Source organism: Uranotaenia lowii, chromosome 2, assembly GCF_029784155.1.
Source record: "Uranotaenia lowii strain MFRU-FL chromosome 2, ASM2978415v1, whole genome shotgun sequence".
Taxonomy (NCBI): Eukaryota; Metazoa; Arthropoda; class Insecta; order Diptera; family Culicidae; genus Uranotaenia; species Uranotaenia lowii.
Window position 1 is genome coordinate 209,588,560 of NC_073692.1, and position 25,226 is coordinate 209,613,785.

The 25,226-nt window shown below is 35.2% G+C and overlaps 1 protein-coding gene across 1 annotated transcript in view; it reads right to left on the minus strand.

The window, feature by feature from the left end:
- Positions 1-543: 543 nt before the first annotated feature.
- LOC129745714 (uncharacterized) overlaps positions 544-25,226 on the minus strand; it is a 110,727-nt gene continuing 86,044 nt past the window's right edge. Inside the window, exons 2-4 of the mRNA XM_055739025.1 lie at positions 11,380-11,647; positions 1,704-1,840; positions 544-1,566 (exon numbers count right to left, since the gene is read on the minus strand). Coding sequence (XP_055595000.1) covers positions 1,455-1,566; positions 1,704-1,840; positions 11,380-11,496 — 366 coding nt within the window. The 5' untranslated portion in view covers positions 11,497-11,647 and the 3' untranslated portion in view covers positions 544-1,454. The remainder of the gene's footprint in view (positions 1,567-1,703; positions 1,841-11,379; positions 11,648-25,226) is intronic.

The following is a 25,226-nucleotide window of genomic DNA, read 5'->3' on the forward strand; positions in this document are numbered from 1 at the left end:
AAGTGCTTCTGAAATAAAATCTTTGGTGCTCATTCTGCGAGTCACGTGACGTGGATTTGTCTGGTCAACATGATTTGACGTCAGTGAAAGTCGCCGGCGCTGATAGTGATGAAAACTCCGGTTTGCGGATTCGGCGATAAAAGTACTTGAATGGATTTATGACGCTGTTAAAAATTTTAATTGAATGTCACTACCGAATTATTTCATAATGATTTAAACAAAAATAACTTCTCAAAAATTATTCTTCCAATTCCCTATTAATTGATTTACATAAATATTCTTTCCTTTCCTACCCATAAAGTTTTTTCTCAGTGTAAATCGCATCCCGTTCGTTGCGTGCACTGTGAACGATCCTGGAAAATGTTCGCGCGAAATTCATTTCAGGTTCATTCAAAAATCACTGCACTGTGTTTCTGCCCTAAGACTTTGGACTTTGGAAGATAAATAATGCGATGAACTATCCCAACAACATGTAGGGCAAGAAAAGTCTCTGCACGAAACTGGGGATTTCTCAAATTACAAATGCAAACACGAACGCCAAGATCCGCTGCGAGCTCAGATAATGGTTAACAAAAATAGTTTATTTCATTCATCTTCTTCCTCTTCTTCTGCCACGTGTCGTCTTCTTCTTCGTCTAGGATGTCTATACATACTGCTTAGAGATGTTTTTTGGCATCTTTACATTGTAATTGTCTCACAGTACTTCCAATAATGTACAAATAAACTTACACAATAGAACAATCTTTTGTTTTGTTTTTTTCATCTCAAACTTCTGAAAGAGAAACGGCCTTTATTCCAATCTTGCTGTGACTCCAAGAATGGTTGTAAATAGTTATAGCACACTCACTACCGTTGCTTTTGCTTTTGTTGATGTGGGTGTGTTTTGGGTAGTTTCGTTTTTTTTTGTATAAGTAAGTAGGTATGGTTATAATTTTGATTATACATAATCAATTGGTTTGCGTTGCTTTGTTTTTTATATTCGACTAGCACAATTTTTTATTCAACAAAACCATTCTTTGAGAAGATCACATTGAAGGTGTTGTTGGTCATCGATCTTCCTAGACTATTTTAGGTATTATTTTTTCTATAACATTTTGTCCATTTACTTACAACTCAGTATTTCATATATCTGTACTTTTAATTTAATCTTACATAATTTTGCGAGCCTGTGTTTGTGTGAGTGTCTTCCAAAAATTGTGTAACGGGGGCCAACTTTACACTAAATGCCACTGCTTTGTTTCCAAATAATGATGGCGGAAACTTGCCAGTTTAAATTTCCATATAATCTACACTACAGGTATAGTTTTTGTTTGCGTTTATTTCATACTGTAGCCAAAAAGTAGTTGGTAACAGTAATGGAAACTTAGGCTTGCAAGGAACCTAGAGGTACAACTTAAGTAAGTCCATATCCGAAAAGATCTGGGTAGATGCAGTTCTCCGCAGGGCGTGATGATTTACTTTTTGAAGCAGGAGATCGGATTGAAGTAACACTGACGGTATCGTGCTTGGCGCTTCATTTCCGGTGCCCGGTACAGCTGATCCCAGCCACCTCCTCCACCAATGGCGCTGTAAGGGGGAGAAAATAAAATTGTATTTTTAATTTGATAGTTGACAAATCAGATTCAAATTAATCCGTTTGGCTCCAACCAAAAGACAAATCAATTAATGGCATGTAAACACGATTATCCTAAAATGATACTCACTTGCTTTGGGCATACTGAGCCAACAGTTGAAGCTGTAACCGATCCAATCCGTAATCATCGAGCTGGTTGGACGCCACGTACGGATTATAGCCAGCGTACAGTTTTCGCAGGTCATTAAGATTTATCTCCGGGGCATCCTGAAAAGTTGACAAAAGTCAATCAGCTCATTATAGTTGTGCTTGATCATCAGCTCATTTTAGTTCGAATTAGCAGTGTTCAACTTGTTATTGTTTTAGCTAAAATAAATTCCAAATTAACCCTCGCAGCGTTCCAATTACAGAAAAATTTAGTGATCAAAGCTCATTCCCCAAACTAACTTTCTGCTCTCTGATTGATGGGACAACATCCCCCCGGGGAATTGTTATGATTCAGCACAGTCATTACCCGTTGAGCAAAATACAGCGATTTCGTTATTTTAGCGAGAAGATAAACGCGTGGGTGTCAAACTTGCCGAAAGGCACTAGCGCACGGGACAAAACTTGTAAAATCATCACCAAACACCCGACTTGGAAACTCAACCCTACGCCGGAAGCCTGGAGCTAATAGATCCAAGAAATCAGTACAATGCTGGCCAAAAGTTTCATGCTTCGATGGAAATGTTATTCGCTTTCCATTTTACAAGGATCTTTTAAAGTTTAAAGAAAATTACCGAAATGATATCCATTCGTCTTCGGCTATAGGTTTCCCGATTTTGCGTTATTAGTTCTATTCGTCGTTTTAGTGAGTGGAGTTCATTCCATCTTTCATATTTTTCGCACCATTTTCCACAGCCAGCAAGTGCATTTGAAAATTGTCAAATATTTTCCGTTGAGATGTAAATCTAGTCAATTCACGACATCTAGACATCAACTTTCGTTATGTTTACTCTTACGGTGTTCTCAAACTAATTGTCCCTAAAACTAACTAAACATTGGAAAAAGGCATTTTTTTAAACTACATCCCATATTCAACACTAACTAGCTGTTGAGTGAAATTTCTCAGCATTTAATTTTGTGAAAATTAGGTCTGATAGCACTTAAAGTATAAATCCTTCGAACTACCTGACTGAGGTTACTGAGTAGTTTTTTAATCAAAATTTTAAGTTGGCATAATACAAACAGGATTAGTTTTTCAATCATCCTTTTAAGCTGTCTCGGTCAACGATATTTTGAATAATTGAAAATCGTCAAAAGTTTCTTCTACTATTAGTTTTAAACTATTCAACGCATAAATCAACTTTTGCTTTGTTTTTTTTGACGAAGCATTTGACGATAACGAAAATATGAAAAAAAAAAAAAAAAGGTGCGAAATAAGAATAGAACCACTATAGTTTTCAACAAAAATCAACATTATTTCTTGAAATTCACTGTATAAAAGGGCGTCTACGAACTACTTAAATAAATAACTGCAATTTTAGACGTTTTCTTGTATTTCAAAGGTTTGAAATGGGTTTGGAAGAGATCTTCCTCTGGCAAATTGACATTTGAACTATAAGTCTTTATAAAACTTTTTCATTTCATCATTTAAATTTAGGCTAAATTTGAATCCAAAATCAGCTACTTATTCAATAATTATTATTTTTTTCAAACAGTCAAACACAATTTTTACAGTTTTAAGTCGTAGATGGCACCACCATCTTGCTGTTAAACGGAATTCATACCCATTTTTGACTATCCGGGATTAGTTAAGGTATGTTGGGTGATTTTGGTCTAGAGATGAGTTCTTGGTATCGCGTAAACGCTTTGGAAATTATAAGATCATCAAACCAAACAATAAGAATTGCATCAAGGGAACTAAATAGCGGATTTCTTGGACCGATAATCAAAATAACGTTGTACTTTCCGAGAGAGTTTGATGGACTGCTAGCAGTATTATTGGTATGATTTGCAGTTGAATCTGAAGTTCAGATGATTAGAAACTTCGGCGGTAGTATATTCTTGAACTGGGTTTTTTTTTTAAATCCAGTTCAGCTTTCTTCAGCGTGAACTCCAATAAAACTGTATTGAAAAACTTCATCGAAATGCTGAATATGGGGAAAAATTAACCCAAAACATCAATATAGATACTTAATTTGTTTTTAACTGCAAGATAGTATGCTGCCATTAATCAAAACCTTGTTTTTCTGATTAAAAATTAATCCAGAATATATGTTTCATCCTTTCACGTCATGTAAATGTTTAAAATTTAGAAGTTTGATAAAGAACTATAGTTCAAATGATAAATCAATTGGTGCTAGATCTCTTGAAAACCCCTTTAAAATTATGAAGTACTAGCAAATGCCTAAAAATACAGTTATCTATTGAAATAGTGCCACAACCGTGGTAAAATGTTTATAATAAATTTAAAAAAAATTCAAATAGTTTGTAGAATCATTATTATTCACTTTGAGAAATAATCTTGATTTTTGTAACTATAAACATAACTATTCTTGTTTCGCTCACTGTAGGTATATTTGAGATTGAAAAAATTGACAAAATTTGCCTCGTAGATATTTTTTTTAAATTTCAAATGAAATTAATCTGTAAAAATTACAGAGCTGGAAATAAAAAACTAAACATAAGTGTTCAGCGTGAATGACTGCGAGTTTTACTTAAGAAAACGTCAAAACGACTTTTAGTGTGCCGGAGGGACTTCTCAAGACCTACAGGAATGGTATCGTTGTACACTTCTGTTTGCTGTTTTATTTCCAACACTGTATAATAAAATTATTAAGATTATTATTTTTACAACATATCAATTGTAAGAGGATAATATGAACTTAAAAATGTTATTTTTTCAAGGCAATGGCGATTCATTTTGATTTTTTTCTTAAACTTTATCTGTGAGTTCAATTAACTAATCCAATTGCTTAAAAATTGTAATTGAATAATAAAACTAAAAAGATATATTCGATTTTTTCTTTTAAATGAGTCACAAGGATTGCTTTGCAAGATATGAGGAATACTTTCCAATAACTAATATAACAATAATTGCCTTGTAAAAACCCACCAAAAGATTTATTTTGGCTTCAAAGTAAATTCAAATCAAAATCAATATAGAGATTTAGGAAAACTATCAATAACAAAAATGATCAAACATTCAATCAGTTTTTTTAACAATAATGTCGGTTTCCTTTAAAAAAAACCCCTCTTCACTTTTGAGCATAAATCAGTGCATTTTTGTCCTGCTGATATTTCTGTTTCCAGTGCTCTTATCCACTAGCTCACTAGAATTACAGTGGCAAAATTCGATAATTTTCGCATCATTTGTCCATCTTTATTATTCGGTTTATAATTTAAGCGATAGGGTTGCAAATAATTGCTTTAAAATGTATCGGCTACTCATCAGCTCCAGTTTTTATGAACTTTTCCGTTTCTCTAATTCCTCTGAAAGTCTTAATTTTTCTAATTCCCCCTTATTCCGCCGCGCGTGAGGTGACGATAGTCGAGTCGAGTCGGAGTCACGTGAGTCTTGTCACTTTATTCTCGAAGCCGATGTGACAGAGCATATGATTTGTGCCTCACGGTGACTACTAGATTAGGATAAGAACTCAAAAAGTTCATTTTAAAAGACGTTTCTCACCTAAAGCGACTACTGGAATCGGGTGACTCGACTATCGTCACCTCACGCGCGGCGCAGAATAAGGGGGATTGATTTTTTTTAAATGTGCAAAAAAAATTAATAATCATAAGCTTAGTAAAGTAGTTTTTGAATAATTATAAAACTAAATCACAATACTATGGAATCGTGATTCTTAAACACTGTAACATAACTCTCGAACACTTCCAAAAGTCTGATAACAGATTTAAATGAGAAGCATGAATTAATTAAGTTAAAAACGTGATTTTTTTTAATGTTTTTCTTTTAATCTCCTCATGTTACTGTTGTTGTTTTTTCCGTTAAACTATATTATTGAGCTGTTGTTTTTAACATCTAATAAATATATTCAGAACACGCATTCTTAGAAAAACGAAAATCTGGTCATCGAAGTTTCTAAGTTGGAAATAATTTGGGTTCCGTGATGAAGTTTTGTTTTCAAATTAATTTTCTTCAAATCTAGTAAAAGACTCAACATAGTCCTCATCAACGGATTCATATCATTAAACTGTGAAAATCCACTGACATAAATAATCTTAGGAACGAATTGTTTTTTAAATCGTAAAAATCGATATCGATATCTAATCCATGATCGTCAGCTGAAACAAAGCTGAAAATTTATCATTCTGTCATCAATAAGATAAACTCTTTAAATTACTTTACTTCACATATCTTTAAAGTTACGTGATAAATAATCCTATAATAATCCTTAAATATCATGTACTGTAGAGTTTCTAGAAGTTAAAATCAATCCAAATAAAAAAATGTACCGTATAGAGGAGAATGGCAAAACTTGATCCTTTTTTCATATTTTCATCATATGTTTTTGGAAAAATTTAGCATCTAGCTAAGAAAGCTCATTTTCTGACAGCAAGTAATTTCAAGTTTATATGCTCCCAAAGTAAGAAAGATATACGAACCCTTAGATGAACTAGAGTAGGGTTACCATATCCTGCAACGCCAAAAAAAAGTAGGGAGAGTGGGGTATCGTGGGCCATGGGGAAACGTGGGCCACTTTTGATATCTCAGATGTGTGTTGAGATAAAAATCTAAAACCGACTGTCATCGTCGTCGCTCTGCGTGAGCATTTATTCCTATATGTTGTTGACTTAAATACGCATCATAAGCTTCTTTTATTTATCAAACTAAAAAAAGTTAGAAAAATTTACTTACATAATTAAAAAAAACCCTCGATAATTTCATCGATGGGGAACCTAAAGTGCATAACAAAATTATGCTCATACGCTTATGATCTTAGTTTTGTCATGATCTTTCACATAGAAAAGGAATTTTTGATGCAACATCAATAAGTCACACAAACGCAACCAATTTGCAAATCATAGCTTGTGGGGAATCGTGGGCCACACATCTTGAATCACCTATATTTTTATGTTTTCATACACATTCAGAACTTAAAATACGTTTTTCCTATCTGTAAAGTTTACTTATGCCAAATGAAGAGTTATGAAAAATATTTTGTCTATCCTATATAAGAAATTTTGCCAAAACGTTCGCGAGCCAGGTTTTGGAATCTATGCGATCATACACAGCTCTCTTTTTTATTTAATCATCTGAAATTGCTTTAAAATATCGAAATAGTTTAGGAAATCACAGTTTTGGGTCAACTCATAAATATTGCATGTTATTTGGTCAATTTGGATTTGGTGGCCCACGATTCCCCACCATTTTTTAAAATCCAAAAAATATGGCTTTTCTTCAAACAGTCAGAATTTGGGGAAAATAACGTATTAAAAATTAAAAAAAAAAAACCTAATGATACCTTGAAAATGTAGAAAACCATAACATTTTTTATTTTCATTTTAAATTTTATTAATAAAGAAGTTATAGAACAACGAAAAAAGTGGCCCATGATTCTCCACTCTCCCATACATTAAGAAAACATTTCAAAATTGTAATTACAAACGCCACTTATTCAAAAACCATGATGTTTTGGTCATTCATGATAAAAAAATGCATTTTCGAAAGGATATTTTATAGAGACTTCTATTTATCATTTTTTAAAAACATGTATTGTCCGGGAGTTCATTGCATACTCGAAGGCGCTTATTTTGAACGAAAAATATCGATTGAAACCGTGAATGTACTCTTGAGCCATCCTTTGAAACATTCAATAAAATAAGCATAAATGAAGTAATGTGCAACGAATGCATTAAAATTTGGATCTCTTGTATTTATAGCAATACAATCTTCATGTATAGGAAGAAAAACGTATTTTATACCTATTGTAAAATTTTATTGAATTTCCTATCACCAGAAAAAAAGAGTAAATTTCGTAAAATTTCGCATAAAAAAGAGTAATCATGCAAAATTCAAAGGAAAAATATCTATACTATTTATATAACTATTTCTGGCCAGATTAGTTCTCATTTCACAGTAATTAGTGTCCCCAAAGAGATTTCTAAAAGTTTGTCTACTATCCTCAAGTCATTGCATACTTAGAGGCGAAATTTTCTATTTTTTAGATAAGACCCAATTTTCTTCCAGTACTTCTCATCAGATAGTTAATGGATAAATATAAGTTATTGGACAAATATCAGCAATTTCACGATTATTGAACTCTAGTAGTCAACTGAACCCATAAGATTCATTTTGGAAAACTTTTTTTTTTGAATATGCGAGTTTAATATTTCTTTGAGAATGGTGAATGTTGGTTTATCGTCGCGATTTATTGTTGTTTAATTTTATCAATGTTTTTCGGCGAGTTTTATAAATTAAAAACGTTTTTTTACAAGTTGTAATATGGCATTATGCAGCTCATGTTATATTCTAACGATTAAAATATTGGAATTCATATTTTTATTAAAATTTTGGAATCTTTTAAAGTGATAAAAATGTCACATTTTGTTAAATTTTTCAAACTAAATTCAATAAATTTTCTTTTAATTAATGAGATAGAGCATTGTTGCTTTGTTATTTGGCACATTTTTCTAGAACATTTGATCTCAGGAAGAATTTTTTTCAAAACCGCGAAGAAATCCTCAGTACTCTTTCTGTGGACTGGTGGTTTAGCATTTGTTAAATGCTAGCCATCATATCCTTGAAAGATGTACGCCTTAAAGTTGAGTAAATTAGACCTCTTCAAAGAAACATGAAGTTTCACTGAGATCCTAAATATGTGCGTTCGTTAAAAAAAATAATAATAGTAATTCGCATTATTTCAAATTTTCTCGTACTATAAAAATTATAACAACATAAGATTATTTGTTTGAAACTACACTGGTGAGGAATATTTGTTAATCGTTTGCTCAAATGATAAGTTTCAACAAAAAACAATTTGTCGTAGAGTATTACTATGACTCATAGTTGTAAAATAGTTTTTTATGCAACAATTTGAAAGAAGTGTATTTTTTCAGCAAGTGTAGTTAGTTTATCCAACGAGGCTTGCCAAGTTAGAAAATAACGTAGTTTGTTGAGAAAATCAAGTTTTGGCACGAGCTTAATTAACATTTTTTTTTTGCATTTCCACAAAAAATCCTTCAGAAACAAGTTTTTAAACCTAAAGCAACAGATTATAATTTTCCTTTCGAATCAAAACATTGTCGAAAAGTAACACTTTTCGACACCGTTTTGAAAACTGTATGTTCTAAATAAAAGTTGCCTGAATTTTTTCAGCACGTATCAGGGCTGGAGAAATCCGGACAATTTTATATAGTATAATAAAATCCAGGAATTTCATTCCAAAACTGTCGACCAAAAATCCGGGTAATATCCGGGCGAATTTTGTCAAAATCCAGAAATTACTCAACAACAATAAAGAAAAAAAATTTTAAAAAAAAATTTCTTCATTAAAACTTATCGACAGATTTCAAAATGAATTTGGGCTTCCAAAAAACCTTTCATAATCATACCGGGCCGCACTGTTCTCAAATTATGTATTAAATATCCGGGTTAGCCCGGCCAATCTGGCAACCTTATTCTAACTAATAATAAAGTTCAAAAGATGCAGTTTACTAAAAGTTTCTTAAGACGCCCTGAACTTGGAATTATTTTTTTGAGTGATACAATTTAATTTAAAAAAAAATAATTGTTGTTTCTTTCAAAATTTAATATTACTATTTTTACTCTCTGGAGCCACCATACAGATAGATTGCACAAGGCAACAAAATACACTTTTTTCAAAGGTGCAAAACGAACATTCATAAAGAAGATTTCAGTGAAACTGCATGCAAACCTAGCAGTTCACAGAAAGAATACTACGTATGTCGTAATCGAGATTCGATCTTATGAACGCTGCCTTAAATGTCTTGAACGCTAACCTCTAGTCCGCGGTCTGAGGCTAAGATTTGAAGAGCGAATTTTTAAAGAAATTTCAAACCAAAATCATTCTCAAGAATCTTTAAGCATAAGTCAACATATTTTGCAAATTTCAAAAGAGATGTTAAATAAATTAAAATCTTCATTTCAAATATTTGGCTGCCAACTGTGGCCTAGGCGATAGCGTTCATCTCAAACCCATTTTTTTTTAAACACAGAACGAAGGATAAAATATGAAGCATTGTAAATTTCACAATTTTCAGTCAGTTAGTGTCTTCTTAAGCCAATGGCCATGATATCTTATCTCAGTCTCGATACTCTATTTGTAGGCTTTAGTTTTGAGAAAATCAGAACTCTACAAAGAAACATGAAATATCACTGGGATCCTATAAGTATGTGTTCGGAAAAAAGATACTCAAACAATTCCACTAGTAATGTTCAGGAAAAAATATTGTGTTATCTAACCTCCTAAAATTAGTGAAACATAGGCCCCAAAAATGCTGTTCCTATGTGTTATACTCTACTCTCTGGAGCCACAGCTCTCTAAAGCGGGCCACAGACTACACAACATTTGTACAAATGCGATGAAATTCGATGAAATTTTATCGCTGTAAACACGATTTGCATAGTGTATGGCACTGCTTGAATGAGCGCCCAAACGGTTGAAGTAAAATCGGTCGGGATCGAAATATTTTGTACAAACCATCCTCCCAGCCGGGGTGGAGATGGTTTTTTTTTGTTGCTGTTGCTGTTTTCGCCAGAAATCGTTTGTGTTCGCGTGAAAAATGTTTGTATAGTGTGTGGGCGAGCATAGATCAAACAATCGTCGTGGAATCATCGAATTTGTACAGGCCATTTGTGTAGTCTGTGGCCCGCTTAAAACAGTTTAACTGAAATTTATCTTAAAACTTGATCTAAAGTGTCATCGGTATTTGCCGTGCCCTAGTCACTGAAATTCAACCGACGGTGTTACGACAATCTTCCGGTTCCGGAAGTCGCTACCAGAATCAGGTTTCGTTTTCCGGTGAAGCGAGAAAATATTAAGACGTGAAAGTTTCGTCTTGTATGTAACGCTTCGGTATGTTTAAATTAGCATCTATTAATCGTGCCAGGCGCCAGGGGTGATGAAATTCTCCGCTCAACTAGTGTTGATGATGACAGGAAACTTTTAATTGTCATGTCGACGCATCTTCGTTCGCAGGGAAGCGGGGAGAATTTCCAAGATTAACGTTGTTTGAGACTAATTAACAAGATTCAGATTCCCGCAACCATTCAAAGATTGCGTTATTTATTTTGAAGTTGACAAAATGTGATTAAAGAATCTATTTCCCTGACCATTTTTTCCCAAAGCTTTGGGTTGAAGTAATTTAACTATTTACAAATGTACTTATCAAGAAAAAAGAAAAACAGCTGTAAATGGGATATTAATTTTACAAAGCTATTAATCTGAACAGTGCAACAAAGTACTACCGATCGTTTTGTACTTGTCACCTTTCCATTATGACAAGTTAAAACGCGTATCTGATGTAATTCAATGTTGCAAGCTTTCACAGGAATGCAGATGAATTTCCCAACAGAACATGTTAGCAAAAGTGCGTGTTGATTTTGGGCGATCTTAAAAAAATGTTCTAAAATCATTTTATGGCAGCAGAATCATGAATGAGTCGTTGAAAACTAGTATGTCAGAATGAACTCAACTTTTGATCCATCCCACGTTATGACGTGTACGCCATAGAAAGAAAAAAAAAATCAACATGAAATCTATTTGCCCAGTTGACACGCTCCCGGTCATATTTCACACCTGATGCAGACCTAGAAAAGGTGAGAGAAGTGAAAACACGCTCACCTGGTTGTCGATTGCATTTTGCGGTCGTCCGGAGGTTAATTTGACTACACACAGCACTAGAGCCAGGACCAGCAGAATTTGCCGCCAACTTGCCATTGACACATTGTCCGCCACCATGATTGTGCTGTTGTTGTTAGGGAGAAGTGGGTGGATGTTGTTTGCCGAAGAGCGTTGTTTGGTGGGAACGTTTCCTTCCGAACGGTTTGGTGCTAGAGAGCGTTGCGAACGTTTATTGTCACCGGTTGGAAATCGCAAATGGATGGATGACCTAACGGGATGGAAAAAAAATTTAAAAGAAAAAAAGGTGAGTTAAATTGCAAACGATTTTTTAAAAATGTAGAATATCCTATGTTTTCAGTTTAATAGTTCCTAGAAATATCGATTGGTTGAAGTAAACAAAATAAAACACCAGTGAAATACATAAGACCCATTCCAGCGTGACGTCACCACGTTTGCAGAAAATTTACAACGCCGCATTTTTCTGCTCTTCTATTTGATCAAATTTTATGAAACTTTCAGGTTAGTATCGACTCATTACAACCAATAAATCGCTGTTTTTGATTTTTTCAAATATTGAATTCAATTTATTTTAGAGCGATTAAGTTTCGTGACGTCACAAGGCACCATTTTTTTTTCAGCAGGGTTTTGCAAAGCCTTGTGACGTCACAAAATTTTATGGTCAGCTACATGAAATAAATCAAAGTAGAATCTGAAAATTAATGATTTAAATACTTAAAATTCCTTAAAAACCTAATACATAATGTTATTTGGTGATGAAATCGATCCATTTATTTCCAAAAAATAGGGGAATTAAATCTAAAAGGCCCGTATAAGCAGATAAGGTTTGCAACACTGCTCATATCAATTTTATTAGATTTGTTTGTGCGATCATGTGAATATTATTTAGAAAAAACTAATGCTAGGAATTATTTATTCGTAAAAGCGTTGAAATGTGCTTCTGAATCTTTTTAATCTTTAGTTGCAAAGGAAAAGAAAAATAAATGGGTCATTCCATGTCAAGTGTGCACAGCGAAAAAAAAAATCTTATCGAAAATTCGCGAAACTTGGCCGAAAGACTTTCTGAGGCCTACAAAATAAATCCTCAATTTTTGAGAATGATCCGCCCACCCCTCGTTCCAGGACCCTCCCTTCTTTTTTTCACGATTTTGAAAAATTCATCATTTTTAAAATACTATATCTCCGGACTTAAAAATCATACCAAAATGACAAAATATGCGTTGTGTAGATTTTATTAAAATCTATCAATTGATGTTATTTATTTTTTGAAATAGTGACGTTTTAAACGTCAAAACATAGCTTTAAAAATAAAACGTTATTTTTCGCAAGGAGAGTATATTTTTTTCTTGAATTTTATGATTTCATTGGTTTTTTGAGAAAATTTTACGTAAGAACCAATTAAAATCCCAATATAATATTTCTTGTTTCCGAGATATGAAAGATTTAAGTTGAATTGTCTAACAATTATTTACTCGCAGCACTCAGTGATTTCACTAAAGTGCACCATTCGTCGAAATTATTAGTCACATCTTCCTTGCTTGAACAGATTTTTTGTTTTCATGATTTATTTTATAACTAAAGAAAATTTGAAATAACATTTTGAATGAACGGAAAACAATATTTTCGGTTTATGAAATATTTTTATTCGAAATATAACTATTTTGTTTCTACTTTTTTTTTTTCGTTCCAACTCTGCAAGTTAAATCATCTTTATATAGTCTTTTTTTTGCATACATTGAATATTTCAAATTCCGTGGAGCTTGAAAATGGTTTCATTCCAATTTTGCCAGCATCTAAAGGGATTGCGGCGTGAAACGAACGAATTCCTTTGATTGCCACAGATGCTTCCAACCTTCCAGTCAATGTTATTCTGATTTGATAGCATTCAACATAAGCAACATTTTGCGAAACAGGATACAATTTACCAAACTTGTTAGAATGGTTTTTGCAGACAGACTTTAGATTATGCACTTCTGATCGCAATTTGAACAAATTCTACTCCCTTGAGGTAAAACGTCGTGTGTTCTTGAAAAATGTATCCACTGAGCATCGCTTATGAAGTTCTTTTCCAATTGAACACGTTCCTTTTGCCATGCTCGGAAAACTGTTCCCGACTATTTAGAAGCTTAACAAAAAAAGTCACTAAGACAACTCCGTTCTAATGCAGTAACAGAAGGCAACTGGATATTTCAACCGCAATCTTCGATTTTAGAAGTTGTATCCATAACTACCAGCAAGTAGCAGTAAGCGAGCAGTTGCGGCAACCATTCGTTCACAATGATCAGTGAATCAGTTAAAAAAAACTGCTATTCTTCAGTGCCACTCGGTGTCAACAAAAAAAATCTGCTGTGCTTACTTTGCATGAATAAATGCTGTGCGTCAATAGTCAGTATTGTTAGACCAGTATCGCCATAATTCATGTAAGTAAGGTAATCAACATACGAGCAGATTCTCGACATTTACACATTTTCTGTGAATAAGTTTAACAGTTTTATGGAAAAATGAACCGAATCCTCACATTACTTCATTCGCAGCATTCGCTAAGGAAGCTCTTGCTTAATGATTTTATACAGTGTGATAATGAATAAAATTATTATTCAATAGCAAAACGAATTGAAACAAAAAGTGTTATTTTATGTTTTAAGCATCTTATCTTTACAAAAATTTGCTGCTCAATAGAAGGTAACATCATTTGTATGTTGATTTTAATTTTAAATCGTGCAGAAAATCGTGAATGGGTTACCAAAAGTTTAAGGGGATACTGTAAGAAAAAATTTGATGGACAGTAAAATTTCAATCTTTCATATCTCGAAAACAAGAAATATTATATTGGGATTTTAATTGGTTCTTACGTAAAATTTTCTCAAAAACCAATGAAATCATAAAATTCAAGAAAAAAATATACTCTCCTTGCGAAAAATAACGTTTTATTTTTAGAGCTATGTTTTGATGTTTAAAACGTCACTATTTCAAAAAATAAATAACATCAATTGATAGATTTTAATAAAATCTACACAACGCATATTTTGTCATTTTGGTGTGATTTTTTAGTCCGGAGATATAGTATTTTAAAAATGATGAATTTTTCAAAATCGTGAAAAAAAGAAGGGAGGGTCCTGGAACGAGGGGTGGGCGGATCATTCTCAAAAATTGAGGATTTATTTTGTAGGCCTCAGAAAGTCTTTCGGCCAAGTTTCGCGAATTTTCGATAAGATTTTTTTTTTCGCTGTGCACACTTGACATGGAATGACCCAAATGTTAATTTCAAAAGCTTTCGATCTTTTTAAAGTTAGTTAATAGACACTACAGTGCCTAAATCAGCCGACTTATGAAAATCTTATAAGTTGCAAGCTAAAATAGATCCTAGGCCTAGCACAAAGTCCAGTGCCAAATCTGAGGATTGGAACACAGATAAAGATGGCTTAATGAGCCTAAAATGTGTATGGAATTATGAGAAATTTGGTTTGGAAGGAACATGAACACCAAGTTTTGCACCAATTTTTGAAGTCCCTATCGCATGATTTGTCTTAATTATAGTCATTCACAAACTTTATGACAAATCGTTTATCTCAAGGTCCCATTTCCACCATTGTTTTACTCAAAAAGGTTTATGAGTTTCAAAAATTAGCTTCGGATGGGTCAATTACAAAAAATACTTGAATGATCGTTAATCGATGCTTATATACCCGTTTTGAACGTTATAGTTATTTTAAGATTACTCTTATCTCTTCAGATGAAATATTGTCATAATTAAAGCTTTTTTACTTACTACTTAATGATCCCGCGCCGATCCTCCGGTGCATAGGGCCGTGGTAAAAGACCTCCACTGTTGACGATCCGGAGCCAGCGTCTTCACTTGGTCCCAGTCAAGATTCTCGTCGACAGTTCGGATTTCAGCGGCTAGGCTTCGCCGCCACGAGTTTCTGGGTCTGCCTCTTCTTCGATGACCTTCTGGATTCCAATCTAGCGCCTCTCTGCAAATCTCGTTTTCATCTCTTCGCAGCGTGTGCCCAATCCATCTCCACTTACGTTCCCGAATCTCGATTTCTAGCGCCCTCTGATGACACCGGCGATGCAGTTCCTCATTCGAGATCCAGTTGCCAGGCCACCAAGCGCGGATGATATTCCGCAGGCAGCGGTTTACAAATACTTGCAGTTTTCGCGTCGTTACCGCATATGTGCACCAAGTTTCGCACCCGTACAGCAATACGGATTTGACGTTTGAGTTGAAGATTCGGATTTTCGTTCGTAGAGAGATCTGGCGTGACCGCCAGATGTTTCGGAGACTCGCAAACGCAAATCGGGCCTTTCTGATCCGGGTTTCGATGTCTTTTCTGGTACCACCATCAGGCGTTATCTGGCTACCAAGATACTGGAAGCACTCCACTTTCTCAACTTGTTGCCCAGCTACCATGAAACTGGAGGGATTTCCTGTGTTGATCTCCATCGACTTGGTCTTTCCGACATTGACTTTGAGACCTGCTGCCTTGGAACTTTCGGTGAGGTCGTCGAGTTTGCTCTGCATATCTGGTTGTGTTTGGGCGAGCAAAACAATATCGTCAGCCAGGTCAAGGTCGTTCAGTTGCTCCATTGTTGAAGGATTCCACGGCAATCCTCGGTTCGGTGCACAGTCGATCGATCCAGTCAGAATCTCATCCATTACGATTAAAAAAAGTAGCGGTGATAGAATACATCCTTGTCTCACTCCAGCAGTTACCGGGATTGGTTCGGACAAGATACCGTCGTGCAAGACCTTGCACGAAAATGCCTCGTATTGTGCTTCGATGAGATGGACTAGTTTCTCTGGGACCCCTCGTCGCCTTAGAGCCGCCCAGATGTTTTCATGGTTAAGTCGGTCGAATACTTTTTCGAAATCAACGAACACCAGCAGAAGAGAGTCCTGGAATTCGTTGATTTGTTCCAGTATGATTCGTAGCGTTGTGATGTGGTCCACACATGATCGTCCGGATCGGAATCCAGCTTGTTGCCGTCGGAGTGTAGCGTCGATTTTCTCCTGGATCCTGTTCAGGATCACTTTGCAGAGTACTTTGAGGGTTGTACAGATCAACGTTATGCCTCGCCAGTTACCGCACTCTGTCAGGTCTCCTTTTTTCGGGACCTTTACGAGGATACCCTGCATCCAGTCGGCCGGGAATGTTGCAGTATCCCAGATGTCAGCGAAAAGACGGTGCAACATTTGTGCTGATAGGGCAGGGTCGGCTTTCAGCATTTCAGCAGAGATGCAATCGATCCCAGGTGCTTTGTTGGATTTCATGTTTTTGATTGCCGCTTCTATTTCAGCCAGCGAGGGCGCTTCCGAGTTGACGCCATTAATGCGACTTACTGTTGGCGCTTCAAGCTGCGGGTTCTGTTGGCCATCGCTATTCGTGACTCGGAAGAGTTGTTCGAAGTGCTCAGTCCATCGTTTGAGCTGATCTGTTCGATCGGTCAATAACTGACCTGCTCGGTCTTTCAGCGGCATTCTTGCATTAGTCCTTGCACCACTGAGGCGGCGAGAAATGTCATAAAGTAATCGGATATCTCCATTGGCGGCGGCTCTTTCCCCCTCTTCGGCTAGGGAGTTTGTCCAGGCTCTCTTGTCTCGTCTACAATTACAGTCTCTAATTAAAGCTTTGAAATACTCAAATTAAATGAAATATTGGTTGATAAGACCTAAATTATTGACAAAAAACTGATTTTTTTTTTTCATGCCGAACAAAATCCACATAATTCCATACAAACTTCAGGTGCATTGCGCAACCTCTTTCCTTAGAATAAACTGGACCAAATTTTGCATGAGACCTTGTGCTAGTATATATTTTAATTTATTTAATTTTGTTATTCAGTTAAAAGTCTCTTTTGTGAGATTTTATGTAAAAACGGGGTTCGATTTGAATTTCGAAGTGACATTCTTTGAGGTGGAAATTTCAATTAAGGACAGTTTTTATTGGAATAACTTCATTAATTTTATTAACTAATTTTCTATAAAAGGCTTTTTTTATATAAAAAAAGTTAATCTATAAAGTTTACCATGTTCAAAGATTTTTTGAATCTCATTATATTTATTTCATAGAACTTATTTTGTTCGAACATAATGCCAGAAATAAATAAAAGCTACTAGCGGTGTTTTTCATTCTTACATAGATATATGAAGAACTTGATATTTTGCAAGATTTTTATTCAAATCAGGACGTATTTTATTGAAAAACCTGGCAAAATCCAGCATTTGATTTCAACATGTTCAACCCAATATCCGGGCAATATTCGGGAAAACTTGATCAAAACCGCGGAATGATTCAGTAAAAATCAAGAAAAATCCATTTGAAATATTATTTATTTTCATCAAACCCCATCAGCAGATTTTAAATTGTGTATCAAACTTCCAAACACAAATCGTGATTATTTGGATAGAACTTGCCTTTAAAAATTTCTTTTTGGAATTAAAAATGAAAAATTATAAAAATTTAATTTTAGTTCTATGTAACATTTTAAAAATTAAGTGAATAAATCCGCGCAAAATCCAAACTTTTTTCAACGAGATCCGGGTAACCGGGCCGGACCGAACTTACCACAAATTTTGAGTCAAATTATATGCAAGTCCGGATTAAACCGGGCAACCTGGCAACCTTAGATTAAAATGTATTTCGTGAGAGAATGAATAAGCATTCAAGGGAAATTATTTCAAATTACTATAAGTTATTCAATAATATGAAAACGATAAACTTTGCTGATAATCCCAATTAAAACTTTAAAAAGACTAACAAAACTTACAAAACAAAGCTTACATGGCCAAACATGATCAAATTTGTTATGATGATGAACAAAAAGCTTTCAAAATTTCAAAAAGTCAAACGACTCATTTTAGTTTATATTTTGTGGACCCAAGCAAGATCGGGTAGAATCAGCAAGTAATAATATAAAACTCTATAGAATGTTGCATCTTTTTGCACAACTAAAGGATGCAGACGTATATATTTCAGGCACAATGATAAGACTTGGCTTCATTCGATGTTAAATGACCTCATTTCTCACACTTTGCTTTCAGAACTTCCTTTCTCCAATAACTCATGATCATATGAATATTTCACTTATCAAAAGGTAAATAAAACCGGAAATGTTGGGGAGAGCGAGGTATCATAGACCACTTTTTTCCTTTGCTTCTTTATTTCTTTATTATAAAAGATAAAAAGAAAAAAAATAAATGGAAAGGTTTTCTACATTTTTAGGGTATCATAAGGCATTTTTGTTTATTTTTAAATACATTAATTTCCCGAGTTTTAACTGTTCCAAAAAAAGCAATATTTAATGGATATTGAAAAACTGTGGGAAAACGTGGGCCACCAATTAAAAATTGACAAGATAACGTGCTCAGTTTATGAGTTGACACAAAACTGAAATTTCATAATTCATTTTAAAGCAATTTCAGATGAGGAAATAAAAAAGAGACTTGTGTATCATCGAATACTTCCTAATTCCTGGCTGGCGAACGTTTCGGCAAAATTCCTCATATACGATTTTTGTTCTCCACTATCGCATTGGTGAAAATGGACAAAATATTTTCCGCAACTCTTTATTAGGCATAAGAAAACATTGCAGATAGTAAAACGTATTTTAAGTTAATAATGTGTATAAAAATACCAAAATATAGGTGGCCTAAGATACCCCACATAATGTGGCCCGAGATTCCTCACAAGCTATGATTTGCAAATTGGTTGCGTTTGTGTGACTTATTGATGTTTCATCAAAAATTCTTTTTTTACGTAAAAGTACATGACAAAACTAAGATTATAAGCATATGAGCATATTTTGGTTATGTACTATAGGTCCCCCACGGATGCAATTTGCTTATTTAATTATGTAAGTACATTTAAAAATTACAAATAAAGTACAAATAAAAGAAGCATATGATATGTACATAAGTCAACAATAGGACGGTTCAATAGGCAATTGAAATTGGTTTCAATCGATTTCGATTGGTAAATGGTTGTTCACTCAGCCAATGTTTTGGTCGAAACTAATCCAATTGACGTTGAATGAAGCGAATCGGAATCGATCGAAACCAATCGAAATCGATCAAGCCCGAGAGCAGGATTCGTATCTATCGGTTTCTATCGCACTAACACAAATGCAGTTGTTTACTGTCAAAAAACAGCTGATCCGGTTTGTTTTTTAGCTTTCAAGTTTGAAAGTGATGTCATTCGGTGCGGTGTTCTCTGTCGTGTACTGAGTCGGTCGGTGGTGCTGTGTTGTCGTGCTGATTCGGGGGTGCTGTGCCAGGTATTCTGGTGAGTCAGTTATGCTATGCCAGTCGTGCTGAGTCTGTGTTGATGTTCTAGTCACGCAAACCGTAAATGTCGAATTAGCATATTCGCAACTTTTTGGAGACATAGGTTTTTACGAATGGACTAAACTGCTGTCCGACTCAACTATTCTTGCGCAAAGCTTGTCGTAAATGAATGATTGAAAATCACAAATTCCAACTTGTTTACGATGGTTTTGAAAATGTCTTAAAAATCGATTCGGATTATCATTTCCATTACGATTTCTTGTTAGCTGAGATTATTCTTTAAAGGTAGGTATGAACTTCAATTTCTCAGAACTATCTTTTTTTTTCAACAGTCCAAATTGTGAGCTTTTAACAGATTTTTCAATGTCGATTCCAACAAAAAAAAATTTGTGCAATTAAACTTTGCTGAATAAAGTTCTCTAAGCTCTTTTCTAACGCGGGAGAAAACGCGCAAACATTCCCTTAATTCTTAAAAACCGCATTAAAAAGACCTGACTAATTTCAGGACCATACTTACAAGACCGCAGTAAATGTAAAGCGAAATCTTAAGCAAATGGAAACGATGTGCGAAGACTTTGTGCGAACACCCGATAACAGATTAACGTTGCCATCTTGAAATTCAAGATTGTGACTTTCGCTTGAACTAAAACTTCTGTAAATTACTATAAATCGTTTGAAATAAAAATAAAACATAAAAAGACGAAACCTAGATAAAACAAAGTGAATAAGATAGAAAATGAATAACCTAACCAAAACAAGGTAACACAATGTGGGAAAAAAATTATTATGAAATTTTATTTATTTTATTTGGCACACTGTATCATTATTTTCGTTCTACTCAACACTCAAGGTTACTAGATCACAAGGTTCTTTGACTTTGTCAGTAAGAAGGCGAGGAGAGCGCGGTGAGGTTCAGTGAGTTTGTTTGTAAGTAAACATCTGAAAATTTGTTCGAGCTGAGGGCTTTGTTAGTAAACAAACTCCACGAACTCCATAGTAGCCAAATCAAAATGGCTGAATCGGGAGTTTCTCATACCGTTACACCTCCTATATATACCCATCTTGCCAACACTGTACTCTTATTTGATGAAAATCCTCAATCATAAGCCAGACTTTGCACTTTTCCTCGAATATGACTCATAACTGCACAGTTGCATTTCCCACCATTTTCACCACTTTTGGTCAATGCTTTTTAAATTTTCCGATGTCATCAGCTGGTTTTATGAATTTTCGTAGCTTTGCTTTAGTCAAGGCCCAAAAAGTCTCGATTGACCGTGCCTCGGGGCAATTCAGCGGATTCATGTGTTTGGCACAAAACAGACGTTTTGGCTTTTGTACCACTCTGGCGTGTCTTTTTTGTGATGCCATGATGCCAAATCGAGCCAAAATATGACGGGTCCATCATGCTGTTTGATTTTTTTTTTTGTTTTTGTTTTTCAGGGATTTAAACACTCTCGTGTTATTCATCCCCTTATGCTGTTTGCTCATCGGTAATAAACGCTTCTATATGCATTGCTTGATATAATTCTGGGTGTTCTTTGCTTCCTATGTGACGGACGGGCTAGATATTTTGCCGCACTCGCAAATTGCCTGCCACACCATCACCTTCTTGCCATATTTCTCGTTAAAAATGTTCTTCTCCGTTTCGGGGTTATCCTTGTCCTTGCGTACAGTGAAGTATAATGGCCCAGAAAGGGTTTTATAGTCCTATTTCTCATACGTTTCATCGTCCATGATAATGCACCCAGAACTAAAGCAAAATATTGAATCATACAGTTTCCGGACTCTCGGTTCTACAGAAGCGGCTTGATTTGAGATCCTTTTAGTTTTTTTTCTGCGTCCGCTACATCTTAAGCCCAAGTCGCTCTTTAGCACGCATCACGCCGATGTCTCGACTTTTCTCACCACATCCCAAACTGAAGCCGGTGGTGTCTGTTTGAAGACATCCCTGACCTTTTTGTTCAGAGCAGGACTTACAGGATCAGATTTTCGACCAGTGCTCGGTTCATCTACAAATGAAGAATTTTCATCATATTTTTCAATAGGTACTGCTCCGACCGACACTCACATCCTTTTCTTTTAGCAATTTTCTCAATGTAATTTCAATTACAGTAGAACACTTGTGCACGACACTTTTCGTTTCTCCGGAGTAAGACCACGCATTTTGAAATGTAATCACAAACTAAATGATTCTTTCATGTTATCACGTACAAAAATGTGTAAACAAAAGGGCGCAGTAGGATTTAAAAAAATCGATGCAAAATGACCGTTAACATAAGGTGTGCTTATAATTTCTGGAACAGTCTATATGTATTAGACTGGCCCATAACAAAAAAAAATCCCTATATTCCACGAGGCACCCTCTAGGTTAGTGCATTTAGGTGAAAAATGACTTTCTTAAGGTTTCAGGTCATTTGGTAGAAGCACGAGCTGGCGCAAAGGATTTAAAATTTGTATAGAGATTTTCGGCAAAATTTATGAAAAATCGACATATGTACTTTCACTCTTTGTGTTCTAAAATATTGTGCCGTCTCGATTCTTTCCAGAGTCTAAAGCTGAAATAAGACGGCAAAAAAAACCTTCAGCAAACAATAATCCCTTATTTATTCGCTATCATACCCACTTTGTGAAATAAGAAATTAAATTTCTGAGCAAAATTTGCGCAAATTAACTTCAAGCACATAAGTGCCAACAACTCAAGGAGTGTGCAGTGCAGTGTGCAGTGAGTCTAACTTGATACATGAACAAATTATGTATTGGAGATCTACGAATATTACCACATTGTGTACTACGGACCGTTACAATATGTTTCCGGTATGCTAGAAAGCTCAGTATTTCAGGAAATGTATATCAAATAATGACAAACAAGTTTGTAGAAGATTGACGCGTGACGCGATACGAGTTGACTGAGATCAGTTATCCGCAATTGAATGTGTGATTTGTTTCACATTTCTTTGATAAATATATCATGAACGGTGTACTGGCTCCTGGAAGGATTGACAAATGTATAAACCACATTATGTCAAAGTGAATTGTTGTTTTATTTGGGATGTTGAGCCTCTAGGTTTTATTCATCCCCAAAAGTGAATCGTTAACACCTCATCGATAAGTCGGTTCTGGAGAGGTTTGTTACATCAGAGATGCATAACAACCACAGTGAGCTTAAGGAATAGACAGCTCTTACATTCGCATTGCGTTCTTCATGCTGAGTCTCGCGCACACAAAATGAAGTTCTGTGTTAATCGTATTTCGTGAAACTTTATTCATCCAAGATACCCCCACAATACGCTTTTGGAAAAGCGAAATACAACACACTTTTTAATCCCTGGAGATGGTGTTATAGGTTGCCAGAATTTTTTCAACACGTATCTGGGCCGGACAAATCTGGGCTATTATATGTAAAAACCTGGCAAAATCCGGACATTTATTTCAAAACTGTCGACCGGAAAACCAGGCAATATCCGGGCCAACTTGGTCAGAACATTGGAATCACTCAACAATAATAAAAAAATTAAGAAAAAATTAATCAAAACTTGTCAGCAGATTTTAAATTGTATTTTAAGTTTACTTTTTTTGTTTGATTTGGCAAATAAAGGGAACAAAACCTGGCATAGTCCGTGTTTTTTCAATGAAATCCGGGCAATCGGGCCGGATCACACTTTTCTGTTTGTATCGTATGTTTTACGACATCTTAAGGTCGGCATAGCATAAATTGTTTATCAAAAATCGTGGACTGATTCGCCGACAATAATCAAACAGAAATTGGAAAACTTCAAACAAAATATTACTACAAATAAAGGTCTATAAAACTTTCAACCAAAAATAGACTTTTCAATGGAAAAATGTACATATTATTAAATCTTTGTCATTGTGCAGATGCAAGTTAATGCATACAAGACCATGTTTATTATTGTATACTATATAGGAAAAATACAAAAAGTGACGAATTTTAATCATTACTCATTGCATGGATGTATGAATGGGGGGAGGGTGGGAAGTTTTTCTATTACTAGGCATCTTTCAGCATTTTTACAACTCAGTTTCCACTTAAGAATAATGATCAACGAAGCGCCCAACCAATTTGTAACCGGAAAAAGAAAACTGAAAACAATCATTACCAATTCCTGTTCAAAACCACTTGACTGCCCTAAAGACAACCGAGGCGCTCTGGCTCATCGGAACCGACTAGTTGTTTGTGCCAATATTCGATTGTGTCCTGTACCGCAACAAATGACAAATGAAATGGCTAATTTAAATAACGATCTTGTTTACACGAAGTCAGTTCCTACTTGCTGCGAAAAGCGCGCTGCGGACTCGAAACTGACATTTTGCAGTAGAAACAGTAGCAAGTTAAGGTTAAGTTATTGTTCGTTTCACACTGAGCCCATTCGATGGGAGGCTTGGGTCAGGAAAAACCGCGAATTGAGAAAACAAGAGCATTTTCCGATCCGGTCTATATGGTGCGAAATATGCAGCAGCAGTAAAAGATTGGGAAAACCCCGCAGAAGAACAGGAGTGCTGTGTATACACTTTATGGCAAAGGTTAATCGAATGCGACAACTGACTGGAATGTCATCATCGTTTGTGTGACAACGAATGTTTTATGCCACATGGCAAAAGACTGGTGAGATAAAGCAGACAAGCTTTCTTTTTCATTCATAGGAGGTGAAAAGCTTATCGTCTTCTGGCATTACGAAGCTGATTTCTCATCTTTGGATGCGATGATGTACCTTTATATAAAAGTGAATAGTGGGACGTTTGGGGGTGATCTGGGTAGAATCATGGTCTTTTGCAAGTTCAACTGGTAACCTTGAAGTTTTCCTAGGATTATGGAAAATATTGGATTTAGGGAAAATAAGGACATAACGAGAAACTTAAGCTTACTTAGGGTTTGAGCATAGGAATTCTGTCCCATTTTGAGACTTGGAATGTAAGAAACTGGAAAGATTTGAAGAGAAGCAAAAAAATATTAAGAGAAGCAAAAGAACCGTAGCAAAAAAAATCGAATTGCTTAAATGATTGCGCATCATCAGATATGATAGTTTTCAGACAAGCGGGGCAAGATGGTCCCCGAATTGTTGCTCCTCGTTTAAGAGAGTAGAACGCCCACGTCAAGAGGAATCTTTTATACAAGCAATACAATCTCACTGTACAATTTTGAGGATTTTCTACTTTTAAATGAACCAATAACGACGCCGGCCAAGTCCGTGTAATCGATAGGGGAAGGTACTCAGCACAAGTAATGATTTGTTTTGCGGAGAACGGCTGTACGCCATCCCTCCACAAATCTCATGCTGATTTTTGGGCGTAAACGAAATGAGGCATGAATATCACCTTGGTAAGTGATGTGGCCATAGAAAAAGTGTGCTCCTGAGCTCCTGAATGTTTCTTAGTGAAACTCCAGTCGTGCCCTATGATGCAATACACAAGTTGTAAATCAAACTTTCGATATTTTAGGATTCTTTATATTTTTACTTCTTAAAGGCCTTACCTTTACCTATTCTAGCAACAAACTTATTCGAATTTTGAAAACTCGTTTGAA